Source organism: Bufo gargarizans, chromosome 2 (assembly GCF_014858855.1).
Source record: "Bufo gargarizans isolate SCDJY-AF-19 chromosome 2, ASM1485885v1, whole genome shotgun sequence".
Taxonomy (NCBI): Eukaryota; Metazoa; Chordata; class Amphibia; order Anura; family Bufonidae; genus Bufo; species Bufo gargarizans.
In genome coordinates this window covers 58007658-58031316 of record NC_058081.1, presented here as the reverse complement: position 1 = coordinate 58031316, position 23659 = coordinate 58007658, and the positions used below count along the sequence as shown (strand labels likewise).

Sequence of the window (23659 nt, the reverse complement as noted above, 5' to 3'; positions counted from 1 at the left end):
TTCTCTGAATTAGGCACTTGGTGGTGGTGTAGACACCGCTGTTTCTACTATTTCCCTGTCCAGGACACAGAACAAACTCCCTGTCTTCTAAACTTCATATGCCGTAAGGACCTTCTCATGTCACAGGGTTATGTGACATTGGAAGCCTCAACTTTCCCCAGCTGTCTCCTGATCTTTGGTTCCACCTCCTTCTTTTGGACACTGCTGACACACAGCACAAAGACATTGTAGCAGGCTCTATAAGCTTGGTGAGTGGAGCTTGTCTCGGTGTTACAGAAGCATGCCTTCACATGCCAAGGTTGTCATCTTATGGCCACGCAGAGGCCCTGAGATAACAGAAGCAATAAAGAACTGTAATACATGCAATTAATATGTGGAAACAAACAAAAGAACCACTGATGACTCACAAATTGCCCACTGGACCCTGGAGCAAACTAGGCATGGCCTTATTTTCCTTGCCAGGACAAGATTACTATTCAGGATTACTATTATTTCTGGGACTTACGGTAGTTACTGAAACCATTATAGAATGCTGCAAAGCACATTTTTGCAGACATGGAATCCTTGATTCTGTCATTACGGATAACAGACCACAGTATGTCAGCTCAGAGTTTGCACGTATTACAACATATTACATCATCCCCATATCAGTCCAATAATAAAGCTGAACATGCTGTAAAAATAGTAAAAACACTCCATAAAAAAAAGCTAAATGAGATGGCAGGGATCTCTGGAAAGTTGCTCTCGACTGGAGAAATATCCCATCAGAAGGCACCAGCAGAAGGACAAGGAATTTACTTCTTTCAGCTCAGAAACTGCATGAGGCGTGCATCACTCCACTCTCCCTGTGTGTATTGGGACTAGTCTTGGCAATGTTAAAGATAACACAACCGGATCTGTTCATAACGGATGCAGATGGTTGTATTATATCAGTAACGGAAACGTTTTTGCTGAACCCTGCCGGTGTGAAAGTAGCCTAAGTTACTGATCAGTCTCCTTATTTGGTTGGGCAGTGGATCCACCTGCTCATCTGAGCTTTGAGGTTTTCTTGTCACAAGTAACCAGTGAAGGTGATCTCTTATCTGAATGCCCGTGCACCGAATCTTGTCTGCCTACCGTTTCTGATCCTTGCTGCCTCCCCTCAACCTTGGAACTGTGACGTGGACTACACAAGTACTCTGCCTGCCCCGACCTCAGAATTGTTGTATGGAATACGCAAGTACTCAGCCTGCTCTGACTTTTGACCGTTCTCAGACTACGCTTTCTGGTGCTTCACACCGGTGTCTCTGGCCCCCGTGATTCAGCAGCCAACTACACCAGGACTACTCCAGGAGGTAGCAACCTGGTTGGTTCCCTGCGGTCAAGTCAGATCCCTGTATAGGGGTTACTGAGTTAATACCAGGGAGCCGCTAGTACAACGTCCTAGGTTCAGCCCAAAGTCAAACTGGTTATTTGCCACAGTGGGTCCACACCCACTGTCTGTTACACAACTATTTTAAGTAGTTGTGGTGCCAGAACTAGGCAACAGAACTACACAGCAGCGCTGCTACCATTCACTTGAACCAAGCCTGAAAGTCCTTGAAATCCCCTTTACATTAAAATCATGTATTTTTTTTTTAAATGGCAGAATATATGATAAAAAGCAATTCCGACATTTTTTTAATTCTTTGCACCATTTACCATTTGCCATACTTGATAGAATAACTTTATATGCGGATACCAAAGATAAGTATGTTTTTATTAACCAATTTTTATACATTAAAACATGAGCGCTTATTGTATTTTTTTTATTTTGTGCCCTTGTTTTTTTTTATAATTGAAAATTATATTTCACTATTTCAAACATTTTGTACACATTTTTACCTATATGGTAATGTCCTATGTTGATTGGCTGTACATTTCTATATGCTCTAATAGGCATCAATATTAGACAGCCTTCGGGGCCTTTTTTAAGCTCAAGGATGCCAGTATTAGCTACACTGATCGTAATGTTGGGCACATTGGGAGCAGCCAACTTTCATATTTAATGTGATTGCCTTCTCATTTGGTCCAGGTCATACAAGATTACAACACTGCATCCAATCCATGAATCTAATCTTGCACAAGAAAATTTTACACATGGCTCCTGGTTACATACCTATATATTACCTTGGTCATTATAACAATTATTGCTATTTTTACAGATATGAATAAAGAATTCCAGGACAGCTTGAGAACATATCTGTCAGGCGTAGTGAAGAGAATCTATCTCAATATCGGACCTGCTGACTATGAAAATACATCCACATGTAGTGAAATGATTAGGATTATGATGGTTGGTATCACAGTTATAATTTTCTTACACAACAAACTATAATTGTCTCCTCTAAAGCTGCCCAGTCTCGACCAAACTGGCCAACCACTTCCCACCTGCCCCTATGTTAAGGGGGATAAGTATCGAGAAGTTGGATTTACTGCATTGGGAATGTGTGGTGAGACAAGGCAAGAGTCTCTCATTAGGTAGCCTGTAAAGAAAAAAGTGCCCCACACTTTACAGGCTACCTAATGAGAGAGTTTTGCTCCTGATGACACGGGGCATAACCAGGGGTCGAGTCGAGGGGGAACACGTGGTAACGGCGTTCCTGCACTTTTTTCATGGCAGGAACGCCGTTCCCTTTCAGGGCAAAAGGACCAGGAGGAAGCGGTGAAGGCTCTGTACTCACCGCCGCCTTCCTGGTCCTCGGCTGTCGGCTGTGAGGGCTGCGTACAGGAGCCAAGTGAATCGCTCTGTGACGTCACTCCGTGCGCAGCCTACAGCAGTAGAATAGGAGCATCTGCGTCCAGGAGCAGGAGAGGTAAGTGTAAGTGTTTTTTTTTTTTTCATATTTAATACTATAGGCTGAATGGAGAGGGCACTCGGGGCTGGTGGATGGGGCAGCACTGGGCGCTAGTGAATGGGGCCCTGGGGGCTGGTAAGAGGCACTGGGCAGCTAATGGAGAGGCTCTGGGGGCTGATATAGAGGACTGGGGGCTGATTAGAGGCACTAGGGGCAGATTAGAGGCACTGGGGCTGATGAAATCTGCTGGGGGCTGATATAGAGGCACTGGGGGGGGGGCTGATGAGAGGTACTGGGGGCTGATGAGTGAGAGGCACTGGGGGCTAATGTAGAGGTACTGGGGGGCTGATGAGAGGTACTGGGGGGCTGATGAGAGGTACTGGGGGATGATGAGAGGTACTGGGGAGCTGATGAGAGGTACTGGGGGCTGATGAGAGGCACTGGGGGCTGATATGAGGCACTGGGGGCTAATGTAGAGGCACTGGGGGGCTGATGGAGAGGCACTGGGGGGCTGATGAAGAGGCACTGGGGAGCTGATGGAGAGGCACTGGGGGCTGATAGAAAGGCACTGGGGGGCTGATGGAAAGGCACTGGGGGCTGCTATGAGGCATGGGGCTCTTATCTGAGGTCTGATTGGAGGTCATCCATATTGGGTTCTGATCTGGGGTCTTATTAACCTTTGGGGGTCTGATTGGGGGTCTGACCTGAGGTGTAATGAAAAATATTTTTTTCTTATTGTGCGGTGCCCACTTCCAGCCCTGAGCCCAGCTGCCTAGAGCACTGATCCGGAGCAGCTTGGAGAAAAAAGGCCTCACAGTCCCACACTCCTCCTGCTCGGCCAAGCCAGCCAGCACCCCTGAGGCAAAGCCAGCCAGCACCCCTGAGGCAAAGCCAGCCAGCACCCCTGAGGCAAAGCCAGCCAGCACCCCTGAGTCTTCAGAACTGTAAGTAAATTATATATAAGGGGAGTTTTTGTTTTGTTTTGATCACAATGTGTACATTTGGCTCAGACCGCAGCGACACAAATTACAGCATTCTAGATTTGCTGTGCTTTTTTTTTTTTTGCCGCTACACGTAGCTTTCAAAAGCCCATTCACATGTATTGTATTTTAAAGGGGTTTTCCCATCTCAGACAATGGGGGCATATCGCTAGGATATGCCCCCATTGTCTGATAGGTGCGGGTCCCTATATATATTTGTTTATTTCATGTTAATTTTGCATTTGTTTGTGTAAACTGGCACTTTACAATAAATGTTGCACTGAATTTTCAGCGGGGGTGGGGGGGTGGGGGGGGGGGTCTGCAGTGGATCTTGGGTGAGTTCCCACACTTTTTTTTCCCAGGATTTGACCCCTGGGCATAACGCATTGAGCCGTTGATCTCCGATTAGGACACAGTTCTGTAGGCAGGGTGCATGAATGTTAGAGGTGGCTCAATGGCTGGTCTGAACATAAGTGTCACGATAGGTAGGTAAGCAGGGAAATAACCAAACACAGGAAAACAATGGCTAGACCCAAAAGCTAGGGAGAAAAGGGTCACCTCCTAGCGATCCCTAAAAGCTTTCCCTAGACTGCTGTGCCCATGTGCATACCCTTAGGGTGGATATGCACATGCCCTCGAGCCTAAACCTAAACACCCTGGGCAAACCCTAAGCAGCAGTGAAAAGGGAGGAGGAAACCTGCTTCTTCAAACCAAGAGGAAGCAAGCGTCTCCCTAGAGGCCTAGATAACACACAAAGGGAAATAACGGAGAAGACGTATCTTGAGCAGAGCTGGAGCAGACGATCCACCACACATCAAGAGCTCCCAGGAAAGAACTATAACCCGCACAGGCCACTGGAGGAAGGAGGGATAAATAGCCTCACTAACAATGAAACCCAGTACACCTGAGGGAAGGTGGATCCAGCTCAAACCCAAATCAAAATAAACAGAGAAGTCAGACATGTGCAGCCAGTCTGACAGACCTCCGCACATTCACGGGGCAAGGCGTGACAATAAGTGTGTGTGTGATCTGAGACTTAGTCCCACTGCGGTTCACGCAAGAGTGGGGGCGCAGATCTAGGCAGCTGAGTGTGTAGTCTTAATTGAGGTGCTGCATGCTGAATGGATGTCCTGTTGCTGCGTGTGGACTACACCCATATGCAGCAGAGTGTGAGACGTGGTGTCGATACAGACTAAGGCTACTTTCACACTGGCGTTTCTGGGTCCGCTTGTGAGATCCGTTTCAGGGCTCTCACAAGCGGCCCAAAACGGATCAGTTCAGCCCCAATGCATTCTGAATGGATAAGGATCGTTCAGAATGCATCAGTTTGGCTTCGTTCAGCCTCCATTCCGCTCTGGAGGCGGACACCAAAAAGGATCCGATCTGAACGGATACAAGCGTTTGCATTATAGGTGCGGATCCATCTGTGCAGATACCAGACGGATCCGCACCTGACGCAGGTGTGAAAGTAGCCTAAGACTTAAAACAGGCCATCCATTATTACTACACTGCAAGCTGCCAGTCTGCACTGATATTTGCAGGATTGCAGCTAGTGCACCATAGCCCACCTAAAATAGGCTACTTTCACACTAGCGTTCGGCTAGCGTTCGATCGGATCCGTTCTGAACGGATCCGATCATAATAATGCAGACGGAGGCTCCGTTCAGTACGGATCCGTCTGCATTATTTTAGCAAAAAAAAGCTAAGTGTGAAAATAGCCTAGTACGGATCCGTCCAGACTTTCAATGTAAAGTCAATGGGGGACGGATCCGCTTGAAGATTGAGCCACATTGTGGCATCTTAAAACGGATCCGTCCCCATTGACTTACATTGAAAGTCTGGACGGATCCGCACGGATCCGCACGCCTCCGAACGGCCAGGCGGACACCCGAACGCTGCAAGCAGCGTTCAGCTGTCCGCCTGTCCGTGCGGAGGCGAGCGGAGCGGAGGCTGAACGCCACCAGACTGATGCAGTCTGAGCGGATCCGCCTCCATTCAGACTGCATCAGGGCTGGACGGCTGCGTTCGGGTCCGCTCGTGAGCTCCTTCAAACGGAGCTCACGAACGGAAACCCGAACGCTAGTGTGAAAGTAGCCATATATGGACCGTGTCCTTATTCCTTATCCTGCATTCAATTAGCATCAATGTGCTAGCAGGATTAGGATCTAGTCCAGACTGTTTTAGGTGTAGTGGGTCAATAATTATCCCCGACTACATCAGCCCAGTCTGGTGCCTGAAAGCCACCAAAGTGATACACAGAATCTTTCCCTTTTAACCAGTTACTAATAAATACTTTATTATTTTCTTTTAAATCCTTGCTTCAGGCAGTGTGATTAAGGTTTTCAAAGTGAACGTACACCTGAGTATCTTTGCCGTGTGAGACAATTAGAGACAAGGCAAGACCATAATTGGTTAGATCATGGCATATACTGGTGATATAACCAAGGGTGCTGCTTGACTCATAGGTCTCCTTGGGGCACCGGTTATCTGAGGGAGGGTACAAATGTTGTAGGCATAAGGAGAATAGCGTGATGTTCACACAAAGTCAGGATACTCAGGAGTGTTGCACGACATTTTCCCCATAAACATGTATATATAGTGATTGTCAGGCACTCGCAACTATGGTTCATTCAGAGAGCAGGAGATTTGATTAATTAAAATCCTATTTTATTGTTCTATAAACACATAGAAACATAGAATGTGTCGGCAGATAAGAACCATTTGGCCCATCTAGTCTGCCCAATATACTGAATACTATGGATAGCCCCAGGCCCTATCTTATATGAAGGATAGCCTTATGCCTATCCCATGCATGCTTAAACTCCTTCACTGTATTTGCAGCTACCACTTCTGCAGGAAGGCTATTCCATGCATCCACTACTCTCTCAGTAAAGTAATACTTCCTGATATTTCTTTTAAACCTTTGCCCCTCTAATTTAAAACTATGTCCTCTTGTAGCAGTTTTTCTTCTTTTAAGTATTCTCTCCTCTTTTACCTTGTTGATTCCCTTTATGTATTTAGCAGTTTCTATCATATCCCCTCTGTCTCTTCTTTCTTCCAAGCTATACACGTTAAGGTCCTTTAACCTTTCCTGGTAAGTTTTATCCTGCAATCCATGTACCAGTTTAGTAGCTCTTCTCTGAACTCTCGACAAAGTATCAATATCCTTCTGGAGATATGGCCTCCAGTACTGCGCACAATACTCCAAGTGAGGTCTCATCAGTGATCTGTAGAGCGGCATGAGCGCCTCCCTCTTTCTACTGGTAATGCCTCTCCCTATACACCCCAGCATTCTGCTAGCATTTCCTGCTGCTCTTTGACATTATAATATTCAACTGGATCGACACAGTCTTGTATGTGAACAAGGGTGTACCACCTTAATATATATACCAACAAAAGAGAACTGATACTAATAAATACCCAATAAAATTAAATCTTTATTTAAACATAAAAACGGACAAAAATACATAAATGTAGAGACCATGCAGAGTGCCTGCCTGAAACAGTCCACAACGGACACTGTGGTCACAGATGGCAGATCATTCAATATTTCAACAATTATCGTGTGAGGTTCTATGTATAAAATATCTAGGTCAGCATATATTTAAACAAGCTGTCTCTAGCTGTGAATACAAATATCTCTCACTACAAGTGTATCTGGCATAACTGCGACAGGGGCATAGATAGCAGCTATATTAAGTGGTGGATGCCATGTGGGTGTATCCCTCCAGGAACATCAACCCTGTTACAAATCTTTGTGTCATTAGCAAAAAGACATACCTTACCATCGAGGCCTTCTGATATTTCGCTGATAAAGATATTAAACAATATGGGTCCCAGAACAGATCCCTGAGGTACCCCACTAGTAACAAGACCATGGTCTGAATATACTCCATTGACTACAACCCTCTGTTGTTTGTCCCTCAGCCACTGCCTAATCTATTCAACAATATGGGAGTCCAAGCCCAAAGACTGCAATTTATTGATAAGCCTTCTGTGTGGGACAGTATCAAAAGCCTTACTAAAGTCTAGATAAGCGAGGTCTACTGCACCTCCACCATCTATTATTTTAGTCACCCAATCAAAAAAAATCAATAAGATTAGTTTGACATGATCTCCCTGAAGTAAACCCATGCTGTTTTTCATCTTTCAATCCATGGGATTTTAGATGTTCCACAATCCTCTCCTTAAGTATGGTTTCCATTAATTTCCCCACTATTGATGTCAGGCTTACTGGCCTATAGTTGCCCAATTCCTCCCTACTACCTATCTTGCGAATGGGCACAACATTTGCTAATTTCTAATCTTTTGGGACGACTCCTGTTGCCAGTGATTGGTTAAATAAATCTGTTAATGGTTTTGCTAGTTCACCGCTGAGCTCTTTTAATAGCTTTGGGTGTATCCCATCAGGCCCATGTGACTTATTTGTATTAACTTTAGACAGCTGACTTAGAACCTCTTCCTCTGTAAAGACACATGCATCAAAAGATTCATTAGTCTTCTTTCCTAACTAAGGGTCCTTCTCCTTCATTTTCCTTTGTAAAAACTGAACAGAAGTATTCATTGAGGCAGTCAGCTAGTTCTTTCTCTTCTTCCATATTCCTTCCTTCCTTTTGTTTTTAATTTGGTAATTCCTTGTTTTAGTTTCCTTTTTTTCATTTATGTATCTGAAGAATGTCTTATCGCCTTTTTTCCCTGACTGAGCTAATTTCTCTTCTGCCTGTGATTTAGAAGCTCTTATAACTTGTTTGGCCTCTCTCTGCCTAATCTTATAAATTTCCCTGTCATCCTCGTTTTTTTTAAATAATTACTAAATGTTTTTAATGATTTTGGCCACTTCTGCTGAGTACCACAGTTAGGTTTAACAATTACAAAAAATATACATGAAATATGTTATAAACATTCAATTAAAAAATACTATATAAAACTTTGTAAAACTTCTATGACACTGTTGATATATTTCTATAACACAATATCAATAAAGCTCCTATTGAGAGTTGTTGGTATAAAAGTTGCTGGTGTATTTTGATTTTTGAACACTAGATGGCGCTTGTGTTCAACTTTCAGTTTGAGTTGCAATGTAGTTATCGGCTGCAATATATTTCTTATCAGCCAGATGGCGCTAGTCCTTGCCGTAATGGATAATTGCTTGCAAAGTTCCGCTGTGTACAGATCCTACTAGTAGATGATTACTTGCAGAGTTCAGCTGGAAATGTTGTATGCTTATCAAGTGTTACTCAAGATTATTCAAAAGTCAGAATGTTAATTTGTCCTCTATGGAGAGGTGCACATGTGCGGTTTATATGGATCTGTCCATGGAGGTAAGTAGTTTAAGTACACAGTCTTAATGTGCTATAAAGCCTTTTAACTATCGTGGCGTCCCACGTGTTAATATAATATTAAATACCTCTTGTTGCCCTTGACGGCTTTGTCTTGATACCAGGTTTATTACTTCTCATTCCCAATAGTTAAGCTCGGGGAGACGATCTGGGGAGACGATCTGCTCACTTATCTCTACATTGGCCCGTATCAAACATTGGCGTGAAGTCCGGATATCCAGGAATCCCTTGGATTTACTTCATATTAAACCTACATGGAGGCATGATGAAATCCTACATACAGGAAGGCTTTGAACAATAGAGACCTGAAGCCGAGCTTAACTATTGGGAATGAGAAGTAATAAAGACAAAGCCGTCAAGGGCAACAAGAGGTCTTTAATATTATATTAACACGTGGGACGCCACGATAGTTAAAAGGCTATAATAGCACATATTTACCGCCATGGACAGATCTATATAAACCGCACATGTGCACCTCTCCATAGAGGACAAATCAACATTCTGACTTTTGAATAATCCTGAGTAACACTTGATATGCATACAACATTTCCAGCTGAACTCTGCAAGTAGTCATCTACTAGTAGGATCTGTACACAGCTGAACTTTGCAAGCAATTATCCATTACTGCAAGGACTAGCGCCATCTGGCTGATAAGAAATATATTGCAGCCAAATACATTGCAGTCGATAAACTGAAAGTTGAACACAAGCGCCATCTAGTGTTCAAAAATCTAAATACACCAGCAACTTTTATACCAACAACTCTCACTAACAGTGCATCATAGGAGCTTCATTAATTGTATGTTATAGGAATATATCAACAGCGTGTCATAGAAGATTCAAAGTTTTACAAAGTTTTATATAGTATTTTTTTTTTTATTGAATGTTTATAACATATTTTATGTATATTTTTTGTAATCGTTAAACCTAACATATATGTTTATAGAACAATAAAATAGGATTCTAATGAATCAAATCTCCTGCTCTCTGAGTGAACCATAGTTGCGAGTGCCCGACTAACACTATATATACAAATTCAATCCTTTTCCTTCTGATAGGGTGAGTCAGTCTTGTCAAAGGCACCCACCCTACCCTCGCTAGCGGGTGAGCCTCTTAAACAATATTAAAATTTATATTGATATTCCCTATAAGTACATAGAGCATTCCTTTAAATATAAATACCAAGTAACATTACCAATTATTACCACAATATACTGGCAGTACAGTACTGATTAGGGCCATCAATAATGCTTTTTGCCTTCATCTGGATGAACTTGGCTTTGTAAGTAATTTATTAAATGGTTGAATTTGACTTTTAGCCATCTATGAATGTATATAAAGAGCAATAGATCCAATGACTCAGTCGTGATATGTTCTCTGATTGTAGTTGTTCACCTTCCCTGCCTTTTCAATCTTGCCCAGACCACCATGAAAGCTACTTCCAGATATGACGCACCTTTTCAGAGTTTGCTATCCAGACTCTTCACCTTTATGCCACGTCTCCTATGAGGACCACAACCACCACTATATCCCTTATGCCAGCCACAATGCCTGAATATCAGCCATAATGCCACAGATTGCCCTCTGTCCCTTATGCCTACCCAATGTTCCACTTGCCGGTCACAGTGTCCCTTATGCCTACCCAATGTTCCACTTGCCGGTCACAATGCCCGATGACAGTCACAATGACTCCAAGATAGTCACAATACCGTAGTCACAGCCGCAATGAATTAAACGACCTCATGAAGCAACAATGCCCCATGACAACCAAAGTGAACACCTACCAGCCACAATGCCCACTAAGACAGCAACAATATACCAGTAACAACCTTAAAGCCCCCATGCTAGACACAGTACACCTCATGCCATCCACATTGTCCCCTATCCAAAAAACAATATGCCTATGTCAACCACAGTGCAGTCATGCCCACCACAATATTCCCACGATAGCCATAAACGCCCATGCCAGCCAAAATTCTCCTCTGGCATCTAACATTGTCCCCTATATAAGCCACAAAATTCCAAAAAGAACAATGTCCCCATGCCAGCCACAATGTCATCACTGGCTGTATCCTCTGTACAAATGACTCCCTTGGCACAATACACAGACTTGTTTTAAGCTCTTCTCACTAAGGAAACATTAGACAATTTTAGGATTTAGAATATCATAAACTTTCACTCTATGTTGTTTTTTGCAGGAGTTTGTGTCATACCTGAATGATCTGAAGTACAACATCTCCAGTCCATCAGAGGTGAGTGATACATATACTAAATGTGCCTTCAACAAGTCTATTGGCAGACAATAAAAATCTACTGGGTGAAATCTACAGATTGGATATACGTTGTGTCCTGAGTAGCACTGCGCTTTCTTCTTATCAAAATATACACAGTGCGTCCTCAAGTTACTAATGTTACTAAATATTAAAGGAGTTTTCCAGGAGTAGAATATTGATGACCTATCCTCAGGATATACAGTCCTGATCAAAAGTTTAAGACCACTTGAAAAATGGCAATAAATCATATTTAGCATGGCTGGATCTTAACGAGGTTCCAAGTAGAGCTTCAACATGCAACAAGAAGAAATGGGAGTGAGACAAAACATTTTTTGAGCATTCAATTTAATGAAAACAACGAATAAACTAAAACAGGCTGTTTTTCAGCTGATCAAAAGTTTAGGACCACACCTCCCAAAAAAAACTAAACCCCCCCAAAACAGAAATCCAACTTCCAAACATGAACTCAGCAATGAGTAGCTCCGCCGTTATTGTTTAACATTTCAAAAATTTGTTTCGGCATGCTTGATGCAAGCGTTTCCATGAGGTGAGTGGAAACATTTCTCCAAGTGGTGAAGACGGCCGCACAAAGGCCATCTACTGTCTGGAACTGTTGTCCATTTTTGTAAGCTTCCCTTGCCATCCATTCCCAAAGGTTCTCAATTGGATTTAGATCAGGGGAACACGCAGGATGGGACAAAAGAGTGATGTTATTCTCCTGGAAGAAGTCCCTTGTCCTGCGGGCATTGTGTACTGTAGCCTTGTCCTGTTGAAAAACCCAGTCGTTACCACACAGACGAGGGCCCTCAGTCATGAGGAATGCTCTCTGCAACATCTGGACATAGTCGGCGGCCGTTTGATGCCCCTGCACTTCCTGAAGCTCCATTGTTCCACTGAAGGAAAAAGCACCCCAGACCATTATGGCGCCCCCTCCACTGTGGTGCGTAGAAAACATCTCAGGTGGGATCTGCTTGTCATGCCAGTAACGTTGGAAACCATCAGGACCATCAAGGTTAAATGTTTTCTCATCAGAGAATAAAACTTTCTTCCACCTTTGAATGTCTCATGTTTGGTGCTCTCTTGCAAAGTCCAAACGAGCAGTTCTGAATCCACATCTTTGCACAGATTTGGCCTTTTAAAGGCATGTGGTCCTAAACTTTGGATCAGCTGAAAAACAGCCTGTTTCAGTTTAATAGTTTTCATTAAATTGAATGCTCAAAAAATGTTTCGTCTCACTCCCGTTTCTTCTTGTTGCATGTTGAAGCTCTACTTGGAACCTTGTTAAGATCCAACAATGCACTGGCGCAGCCCTCAGTGGGTACTGCGTCTGCGTGAGACTTCGCTCGGCCGTGAGGGAGGGGGAGGAGAGGGATGACAAGCTGTGGGCGGTTAGGGATTCTGGAGGAAGGTGTTTTGGGCACTGCAGGGGGGCGTTACTGGGCACACAAAGGGGAACATAACGCCCCTCTGGGCACCTTCAGGGTTAATTTGCATAATTATAAAAGTCGTTTTTCTGCAAAACTACTGGACGGATTACAAGATAGAAGAGCACAGCCGATTCAAGGTAAGCTGTGGAGCATGACTGGTTTAAAATCCGAATTTGGGTTATGAGAGGTGACAGAATCCCTTTAATCCAGTTTATCTGTATCTGTCCCGATATGATAATCTGTGAACAATGTCAGTATGTTTCATTTACAGATATTCATATGCTCCTTTAGGCCTCTTTCAAACGACCGTATGGCTTCTTAAGGCACAGTTTTCCACGCGGGTGCAATGCGTGAGGTGAACGCATTGCACCTGCACTAAATCAGGACCCATTCATTTCTATGGGGCTGTGCACATGAGCGTTTTTTTTTTTTCACGCATCACTTGTGCGTTGCGTGAAAATCGCAGCAGGCTCTATATTGTGCGTTTTTCACGCAACGCGGGCCCCATAGAAGTGAATAGGGCTGCGTGAAAATCGCAAGCATCCGCAAACAAATGCGGATGAGGTGCAATTTTCACGCATGGTTGCTAGGTGACGATCAGAATGCTTAGTAAATTAGGGATGGAGGGGTTAAAAAAATAAAATAAAATTTAACTCTCCTCATTCACTTGTTTGTGCAGCCCGGCTTGTCTTCTTTCTTCTTCTTCTTCGAGGACCTGGAAGAAAAGGACCTTTGCTGACGTCATTGCGCTCATCACATGGTCCATCTCCATGGTGATGGACCATGTGATGAGTGTAGTGACGTCACCAAAGGTCCCTTTCTTCCAGGTCCTCCAATAAGAAGAAAGAAGACAATCCGGGCGGATGAGGTGAGTTTAATATATTTTTTTTCCCCTCCATCCCTAATTTACTAAGCATTCTGTATTAAGAATGGTATTATTTTCCCTTATAACCATGTAACCAAGTAAAACAATAGATACAGTCATGTGAAAAAATTAGGACACCCTTTGAAAGCATGTGGTTTTTTGTAACATTTTTAATAAAAGGTTATTTCATCTCCGTTTCAACAATACAGAGAGATTAAAGTAATCCAACTAAACAAAGAAAACTGAAGAAAAGTCTTTTCAAGATCTTCTGTAAATGTCATTCTACAAAAATGCCTATTCTAACTGAGGAAAAAGATAGGACACCCTTGCCCCTAATAGCGAGTGTTACCTCCTTTGGCTGAAATAACTGCAGTGAGACGGTTCTTGTAGCCATCTACCAGTCTTCGACATCGGTCTGAGGAAATTTTACCCCACTCCTCAATGCAGAACTTTTTCAGCTGTGAGATGTTTGAGGGGTTTCTTGCACGTACAGCCCTTTTCAAGTCACCCCACAGCATCTCAATGGGATTCAAATCTGGACTTTGACTTGGCCATTCCAGGACTCTCCATTTCTTCTTTTTCAGCCAATCTTTGGTTGATTTACTAGTATGTTTTGGGTCATTGTCATGTTGCATGGTCCAGTTCCGCTTCAGCTTTAATTTTCTAACTGATGGTCTCACATGTTCTTCAAGCACCTTCTGATACACAGTAGAATTCATCGTGGATTCTATGATGGTGAGCTGACCAGGTCCTGCTGCAGCAAAGCAGCCCCAAACCATGACACTTCCACCTCCATGCTTCACAGTTGGTATGAGGTTCTTTTCTTGGAATGCTGTGTTTGGTTTACGCCAAACATGTCCTCTGCTGTTGTGTCCAAATAATTCAATTTTGGACTCATCTGTCCAAAGAACATTATTCCAGAAGTCCTGGTCTTTGTCAACTTTATCTCTGGCAAATGTCAGTCTGGCCTCGATGTTTCTCTTGGAAAGCAAAGGTTTCCTCCTTGCACACCTCCCATGCAAGTTAAACTTGTACAGTCTCTTTCTGATTGTAGAGGCATGTACTTCTACATCAACAGTAGCCAGAGCCTGCTGTAGTTCTCGAGATGACACTTTAGGGTTTTTGGAGACCTCTTTTAGCATCTTGCGGTCTGCTCTTGGGGTGAACTTGCTGGGGCGACCAGTCCTGGGCATGTTGGCAGTTGTTTTGAAAGCCCTCCACTTGTAGACTATCTTCCGGACAGTGGAATGGCTGATTTCAAAATCTTTTGAGATCTTTTTAAATCCCTTCCCAGACTCATAGGCTGCTACAATCTTTTTTCTGAAGTCCTCTGACAGCTCTTTTGCTCTCACCATGGTGCTCACTCTCACTTCAACAGTCAGGAGCACACCAAACTAAATGTCTGAGGTTTAAATAGGGCAAGCCTCATTCAACATGCAGAGTAACGATCTACTAATTATGTGCACCTGGTGTGATATACCTGTGTGAGATCTGAGCCAATTTAAGAGGGAATACATGTGAGGGTGTCCTATCTTTTTCCTCAGTTAGAATAGGCATTTTTGTAGAATGACATTTACAGAAGATCTTGAAAAGACTTTTCTTCAGTTTTCTTTGTTTAGTTGGATTACTTTAATCTCTCTGTATTGTTGAAACGGAGATGAAATAACCTTTTATTAAAAATGTTACAAAAAACCACATGCTTTCAAAGGGTGTCCTAATTTTTTCACATGACTGTATATGGCCCCACTGCACTCCTAACGATCACTAGGAAAAAAAGATAACACATTATTTAAACTGCATCTCGTATGGCATGAAGAAAAAAGCAACCAAATAGTGGCCAAAAAACGTAAAGCGAAACAATAACTTGTATGTATCCCTAAACATTGACAACAATTACAATCCATCCTGCAAAAAATACTCCAAAGAAAACCCAAAAAACTATGAAAAATGAAAACGTTATGGCTCTTTTAAAAAACAGGTTAATCTTTAAAGCGGTATTCTTCTGTACCCAGCACAGTGACTGCACAGTGGATGGAGCCTTTTGTTTCCAACACTTGATCGGTAGAGATGCCGGGTGTCAGACCTCCACTGATCTGATGTTGATGACCTATCCAGAGTTGATGACCTAGCTCATGGTGGTGACTGTTGAATCAGAGAACCCTCTGTACACGTCATTGTGACATTTTTGCCAACTTACTGTCCCCTACAGATGTATAACATGGGAAAGAACCAGGAACACATGGAAAAAATAAAGAACGAGTTTCAAGAATTTCTCAATAGCTGGGTGAGTTGTTGGAGGCAGAGGCCGCCATTTCCATTGTTTCCATAGGAGAGAGAAGGGATATTACCTTTCGGGTATTTCCCCCTCACAATCAGGCAATAATCGGGAATGAACGGTTTGTTTCCTATAATTGCCTGTTGAACCATGTAAAGGGGCTTTTAGTACGTGTGTGTGGTGTCCATGAGGGTGGGGTGAGGAGAAGAGCTAGGTTATCTCCTTTCCAATTTTTAGATGTATGAAACATTTGTATAAATTTCACATCTCAGTGTTAACCACAAAAGCACCCTAGACCTCCAGGAGTTATAACTCCTAACCACCCTAGACCACCAGGGATAGTGGATATCAGCATTAAAGCAGATCTGGAATTTGTTGCATAAACTATTTTTTCTGCAACAATTTTCAACTTTTTGCTATTTTCTGATGCTCTTGGCAATTAAAAAAAAAAAAAAATTTTTTTTTGGAAAGGTTTATAGTAACCAAATCTGGCATAGTTTTACAATTTCCAGCCCAAAGATGTGTCATTTAGTCATCTTACTCCAGCACATTTCTGATTAAAAACTGCCATGGAAAACACCAGTTTGTCCTTCTTGGTGTTGCAATTTCGATGTTGAGGAGTGTATTTGCCTTTAGCTGCCATTGCGCCTACAGTAGTGAAAGGGACATAATGGCCACACGTGAACTAGATTGCTAGCCCCAAAGGGGTGATAAGGACTGTGACTTAATATCGTACTGCATAATAAACCAGCGTTATATACATAACAGTAGTGAGTAATGAAATGCAACGTATTTCCCCATGACACTGAATGGCACATCATGACAATGACTCTCCTAAGCTCACACTACTTCTACATTGCTCGCCTGAAAGGACACTCATTGCTTTCTCTCTCTCTCTCATTGCCTCCGTAGCCCATGTGGCGACTCAGAATAGGGGATACGGTTGCCAACAAGATCTCAGAACTTCAACAGAAATTTGAGAACTCTTTCATATATATAAATGAAGATGATCACAAGGACCAGCTGGAGAAGCTGAGGGAATATTTGGTTACTGAAGGAGACAAGTTCTGCAGGAATCACAATACTAAACTTCTACTAAATGGGATTCCTGCTTTGGTAGCATTGGGGGCAGCTTCAGCAGGAGCATTTATGGCGGCTGGGGCGGCACCAGCAGCAGTAGCAGTAGCAAATCCATCAACAGTTGAGATGGTTGTCGGTGTAGCTTCAGCAGGTGTCAGAATGAGTTGGGCTCTGGTACGTAGATTTATTTGAAATAAACAAACACATATTGTAATCTAGGGATTATACAGAGGCATTGTGAAGAGTTCCAAGTACCAAAAAACAGCCATCAGCTGATCACCACCCACTCAGCTTCTCTAAATTGGTGGGACCCCCATTGATCAGCTATCTGTATGGCGTCTCCACCAAAAAATAAAAGGGTTATCCAACCCCTATAATGACCCCCCAATGCCCGGGTCCCTTGTATGGATTATACTTACCTGCTTTCCGGCACCTACGTTGATCTGGATCCCTGCACGGCCGCGGCTGCATCTCCGGCAAGGAAGGGGGGCGAAGCTAAAAGCAGGTCGCGACGGGGACAAGACTTCCTAGCATCACCCCCAATGGTAGGGAGGCTTGTCCCCGTCACGGACTGCTATTTTTCTTCTCCCCAATCCCTCGCCCCACCGTCAATGGATGTGTTGATCCACGCAATGGGGAGATGCAGCAGTGGCCATGCAGGGATTCGGAGCGACGCAGGTGCCGGGTAGCAGGTAAGTATAATCCATACAAGAGGCCTGGGCTTTGGGGAGGTCATTATTGTAAATTGGATGGCACCACAAATAGTAGAGCTGCACAGTCACAAAGTTGGTAAGGCTTTAAAAAGACAGAGGATCATGCAGTTCTATCTATAATCTACCATGTTGATCCAGAGGAAGGCAAAAGACCCCTATTGGGGGGTCACCAATTGCTCCTATTAGATCCTCACCAACATCCCATATCCAGAAATCTACTAACTATAACCTGCAATATTTTTATATTCAAGAAAGGCCTCCAGATCCTTCTTGGACTTGTACAATAATTCAACCATTACAACCTCCATTGTGTCCCTGCCCTTACAGTAAAGAATCCACATCTATGATATTGGTGAAACCTTTCCTTTAGATGAAGAGGATGACCTCTTTATAGAACTCAAGTAAGTCAGCATGTATTGGGTGCAAAACTGAAGCTCAAAGACGAGAATGCATGCACATAAGACTGCTCCAAGGTTAAAACATATTGTATTACAAAAATCACAAAATACTGCATTACAGCCCTGCCCAGAAGAGAAACCGTTCAAAACCACACAAATTAATTATTACTATTGTATGCCACAAGGCAAATATCTCGAGCACTGGAATCAATGGGAAAGACAGTGATAGATGTTTGTGTAGCTGCCCTGGTACATACTTATGATCATTACCTAACATTATGTACTATGGAAGCACAGAGAACCCATGAACAAACAGGTGATTCTATCATAAAATGTTAATCTGGTACTTGTAATGCTGATGTATAAGATTATAATAAAATAAATATTTTATGACATTTATTCCTATTTTTTATTTTTTTGGGCTAGTGATCCAGAGGCGGGTTGTGAACTAAAAGTGGCCCCATGTTGTACACAGGTCCATACAGACAGAAGGCAGGGCTAGAAATACCACATACTAAGTACCATAGTTTAGTACAAAATACTTCCCCAGCAGAACCAAATACCACAGTGCGGCACCATATACTGCCCTGCTCTGATGGAGATTTTCACTTTCATCATCTTCTCCATGTGGACAAGACTGCCATGACAACTTCTTTTAGTGACATCTCATTTGATGCAGACATTCTCTTTCCTCATCTTCTCCATCAGGACCAGACCATCATGTCAACTTCTTTCAGCCACTCAGCCACATCTTGTCTCTGCAGAGTTTGCCACAAAGACATTTTGAGTTCCTCACTTCTCCATCATTCTGCCTGCCTTTTCAATGCAAACTCGCCATGTTCGTGGTGGAGGTGGATGTAGATCTGATGGAGGACCCACAGTTCTGCATTGTGATATCTATGACAACATACTAAGCTAACATTGGAGTCTATCAGTAGTTCTGACAATGCTAAACTGCTGAAAGCACTAGGTAGGGGCAGGGTAGAGTAGTACAAAAATACCTTTTGGGGCACTTCTGTTATGAGGAGTAGTGTGAACATGGACTTTTATTTTTGCCAGGTTCTGCTCCTCAACCACCTAACTGTTTTGCCTGAGCTCAGAGAGGGCCGTGGGAAAAAGCACTTAAGGCTCCGGCAGAAGGGGAAAGGGGGTCTGCTTTAGCTGCTCATATGTTCTAATTGGTAGCAGGTAGAGATATGGGCCTGTTCTTGTTTGAAGGCATTCCAGGCTTCCATACAAGAAAAAAATGACAGGAGTAGCACAACATAAGCAGGAGATATCACTGTTAGAAATCGAGTTGGAAACAAATGCAGTAAAACCTGCTTTTACTTTCAGCAAAATTCACTGCATCCAGATTTCTAACACTGATATCTTCCGGCAGAAGGGAAAAGGGGGTCTGCTTTAGCTGCTCATATGTTCGGATTGGTAGCAGGTAGAGATATGGGCCTGGTCTTGTTTGAAGGCATTCCAGGCTTCCATACAAGAAAAAAATGACAGGAGTAGCACAACATAAGCAGGAGATATCACTGTTAGAAATAGAGTTGGAAACAAATGCAGTAAAACCTGTTTTTACATTCAGCTAAATTCACTGCATCCAGGTTTATAACACTGATATCTTCCCATGTACCATGAAGATAATGATGTGATTCTGTCAGCTTTCAAATAATACAAAGCCCATATAGCTAGCTGCTACCTATCCAGAGATATGAGCAGCTAAAGCAGCCGCCCCCTGCCCTTCAATCAAAAAAAAAAAAAAAAAAAGTTATGATGCTGGAACACAAAGGAGGAAAATGTTACTGGTCCTTAAAGGGGTTGTCCGAGTTATGAAAAAAAATATATATAGCACTGAAAATATGATGGGCAGCAATATATAACTAAGCTAAGCAAGTTTTATGCAAAAATATATATACAGTACAGACCAAAAGTTTGTACCCCTGATGGTGGGGGTAGACTTTCCCAAGGGGAACACCAGGTCACTACCTCTTGAGGAGGATAGGCACACAAGGCAGCTGGTCCAGGCGGACCAGGAGGTACCTGAGATACAGGTGTTGTCAGCAGGCTGAGTCGTAACCAGGAGCAACAGTTAAAGGGCTTCTGTCACCCCACTAAAGTGATTATTTTTTTTTGGGCTGGTGAAATTAGTTATATTGCGATATATCACAATATAATTGTGTCACTTACTTTGATCCAGCAGTTTCTTCAAAAAACGAAGTTTTATCATATGTAAATCCGGTCTCTACCAGCAAGTAGGGCGGCTACTTGCTGCTAGCTGCTGCAGAAATCCGCCCCCTCGTCGTGTTGATTGACAGGGCCAGCCGTGATCTCCTCCTCCGGCCAGCCCTGTCGGCATTTCAAAAATCGCGCGCCTCTGTGGATTCGGCGCAGGCGCTCTGAGATGAGGAGGCTCGTCTCCTCAGAACTCCCTCAGTGCGCCTGCGCCGATGACATCACCGAAATAGAAGACGTCATCGGCGCAGGCGCACTGAGGGAGTGCTGAGGAGACGAGCCTCCTCATCTCAGAGCGCCTGCGCCGAATCCACAGAGGCGCGCGATTTTTGAAATGCCGACAGGGCTGGCCGGAGGAGGAGATCCCGGCTGGCCCTGTCAATCAACACGACGAGAGGGCGGATTTCTGCAGCAGCTACCAGCAAGTAGACGCCCTACTTGCTGGTAGAGACCGGATTTACATATGATAAAACTTCGTTTTTTGAAGAAACTGCTGGATCAAAGTAAGTGACACAATTATATTGTGATATATCGCAATATAACTAATTTCACCAGCCCAAAAAAAAAAAAATCACTTTAGTGGGGTGACAGAAGCCCTTTAAGGACCGAAGGATGAGGCAGAGGCGAGGTCAGACAGGCAATAGGTCGGGCAGGCGGCACAGGTCAGGCAATCTGGGTCGGCAACAGGAGAGTCAAGGCAAGCAGGAAGGGATCAAACAGGTAGCAGAGTCCAGGAATACGAGTATGAGTCAGGAACACAAGCGGATATTAGGACCCTTAGCAGGACACAAGGACCTTAACACTGAGGCATCTGGGAAGGGGGCTGAGCCACTTATATACAGTACAGACCTAAAGTTTGGACACACCTTCTCATTCAAAGAGTTTTCTTTATTTTCATGACTATGAAAATTGTAGATTCACACTGAAGGCATCAAAACTATGAATTAACACATGTGGAATTATATACATAACAAAAAAGTGTGAAACAACTGAAAATATGTCATATTCTAGGTTCTTCAAAGTAGCCACTTTTTGCTTTGATTACTGCTTTGCACACTCTTGATGAGCTTCAAGAGGTAGTCACCTGAAATGGTCTTCCAACAGTCTTGAAGGAGTTCCCAGATATGCTTAGCACTTGTTGGCCCTTTTGCCTTCACTCTGCGGTCCAGCTCACCCCAAACCATCTCGATTGGGTTCAGGTCCGGTGACTGTGGAGGCCAGTCGCAGCACCCCCTCACTCTCCTTCATGGTCAAATAGCTCTTACACAGCCTGGAGGTGTGTTTGGGGTCATTGTCCTGTTGAAAAATAAATGATGGTCCAACTAAACGCAAACCGGATGGAATAGCATGCCGCTGCAAGATGCTGTGGTAGCCATGCTGGTTCAGTATGCCTTCAATTTTGAATAAATCCCCAACAGTGTCACCAGCAAAGCACCCCCACACCATTACACCTCTTCCTCCATGCTTCACGGTGGGAACCAGGCATGTAGAGTCCATCCGTTCACCTTTTCTGCGTCGCACAAAGACATGGTGGTTGGAACCAAAGATCTCAAATTTGGACTCATCAGACCAAAGCACAGATTTCCACTGGTCTAATGTCCATTCCTTGTGTTCTTTAGCCCAAACAAGTCTCTTCTGCTTGTTGCCTGTCCTTAGTAGTGGTTTCTTAGCAGATATTCTACCATGAAGACCTGATTCACACAGTCTCCTCTTAACAGTTGTTCTAGAGATGTGTCTGCTGCTAGAACTCTGTGTGGCATTGACCTGGTCTCTGAGCTGCTGTTAACCTGCGATTTCTGAGGCTGGTGACTCGGATGAACTTATCCTCCGCAGCAAGGGTGACTCTTGGTCTTCCTTTCCTGGGGCGGTCCGCATGTGAGCCAGTTTCTTTGTAGCGCTTGATGGTTTTTGTGACTGCACTTGGGGACACTTTCAAAGTTTCCCAATTTTTCGGACTGACTGACCTTCATTTCTTAAAGTAATAATGGACACTCGTTTTTCTTTACTTAGCTGCTTTTTTCTTGCCATAATACAAATTCTAACAGTCTATTCAGTAGGACTATCAACTGTGTATCCACCTGACTTCTCCACAACGCAACTGATGGTCCCAACCGCATTTATAAGGCATGAAATCCCACTTATTAAACCTGACAGGGCACACCTGTGAAGTGAAAACCATTTCAGGTGACTACCTCTTGAAGCTCATCAAGAGAATGCCAAGAGTGTGCAAAGCAGTAATCAAAGCAAAAGGTGGCTACTTTGAAGAACCTAGAATATGACATATTTTCAGTTGTTTCACACTTTTTTGTTATGTATATAATTCCACGTGTTAATTCATAGTTTTGATGCCTTCAGTGTGAATCTACAATTTTCATAGTCATGAAAATAAAGAAAACTCTTTGAATGAGAAGGTGTGTCCAAACTTTTGGTCTGTACTGTACATTTCCCTGCTTCTTTTCTGGCCCTTTGTTAACATGCAATAACAACAATCTCTGCCCCTCCCCCGCTCTTCTAAGGGAGTGGATACAAGAGCTGCCCTGAGTGACATGTCTGTCTGCTGGGAGACTCTGCAGCATGTTGTAAGTGTAGAACTACAAGTCTCAGCTGTATAATGACACTGCTAAGGGAGTGAATACAAGAACTGCCCTGTGTGCTGGGAGACTCAGCAGCATGTTGTATGTGTAGAACTACCAGTCCCAGCTGTATAATGACACTGCTAAGGGAGTGGATACAAGAGCTGCCCTGAGTGCTGGGAGAATCAGCAGCATCTTGTATGTGTAGGACTACAAGTCCCAGCTGTATACTGACACTGCTAATACACACAGGATCTTCCCCCTACCTTCTTGTGCAATGCTCTCCCAGTCTGTCAGCTTCTGTGGCCAGAATTGTCACTCCTAGGAGAGAGCAGTGAAAGGGAGCGTGGCCAGCACAGTGACGTCTCGTTTACAGGCTTGTAAACTAACTTTATCAGAGCAGGGAGAAAAGCTGACAGTCATGTGACCCTCAGTCAAATCTGATAAACCAGGCACTGCAGATAAAGTGAGTTAATTGTAAAGTTGTTATATTTGCCTAGTTAGGAACATAGAAAGAACAAAAAAATAACTCAGACTACCCCCCTTTAATGAAAACTTCCTATTTTATGCCGTTACAGCCAATAACTGACCACTGCTTCCCTTGCATTATGTTAAACAGTCATGTGATGCAAGGGGAGCAGATCTCCACTGTTGCCAGTGATTGGCTGCAGTGGCATCAAGATAAAAGTTTTCAT

At 43.4% G+C, this 23659-nt stretch overlaps 1 protein-coding gene across 1 annotated transcript in view; it reads left to right on the top strand.

Annotated features, from left to right (window-relative positions):
- The window catches only part of LOC122927290 (RING finger protein 112-like), a 79864-nt gene extending 61300 nt beyond the window's left edge, over window positions 1-18564 (top strand). Inside the window, exons 10-13 of the mRNA XM_044278987.1 lie at window positions 2184-2314; window positions 11333-11386; window positions 15909-15983; window positions 16887-18564. Coding sequence (XP_044134922.1) covers window positions 2184-2314; window positions 11333-11386; window positions 15909-15983; window positions 16887-17246 — 620 coding nt within the window. The 3' untranslated portion in view covers window positions 17247-18564. The remainder of the gene's footprint in view (window positions 1-2183; window positions 2315-11332; window positions 11387-15908; window positions 15984-16886) is intronic.
- Window positions 18565-23659: the final 5095 nt, after the last annotated feature.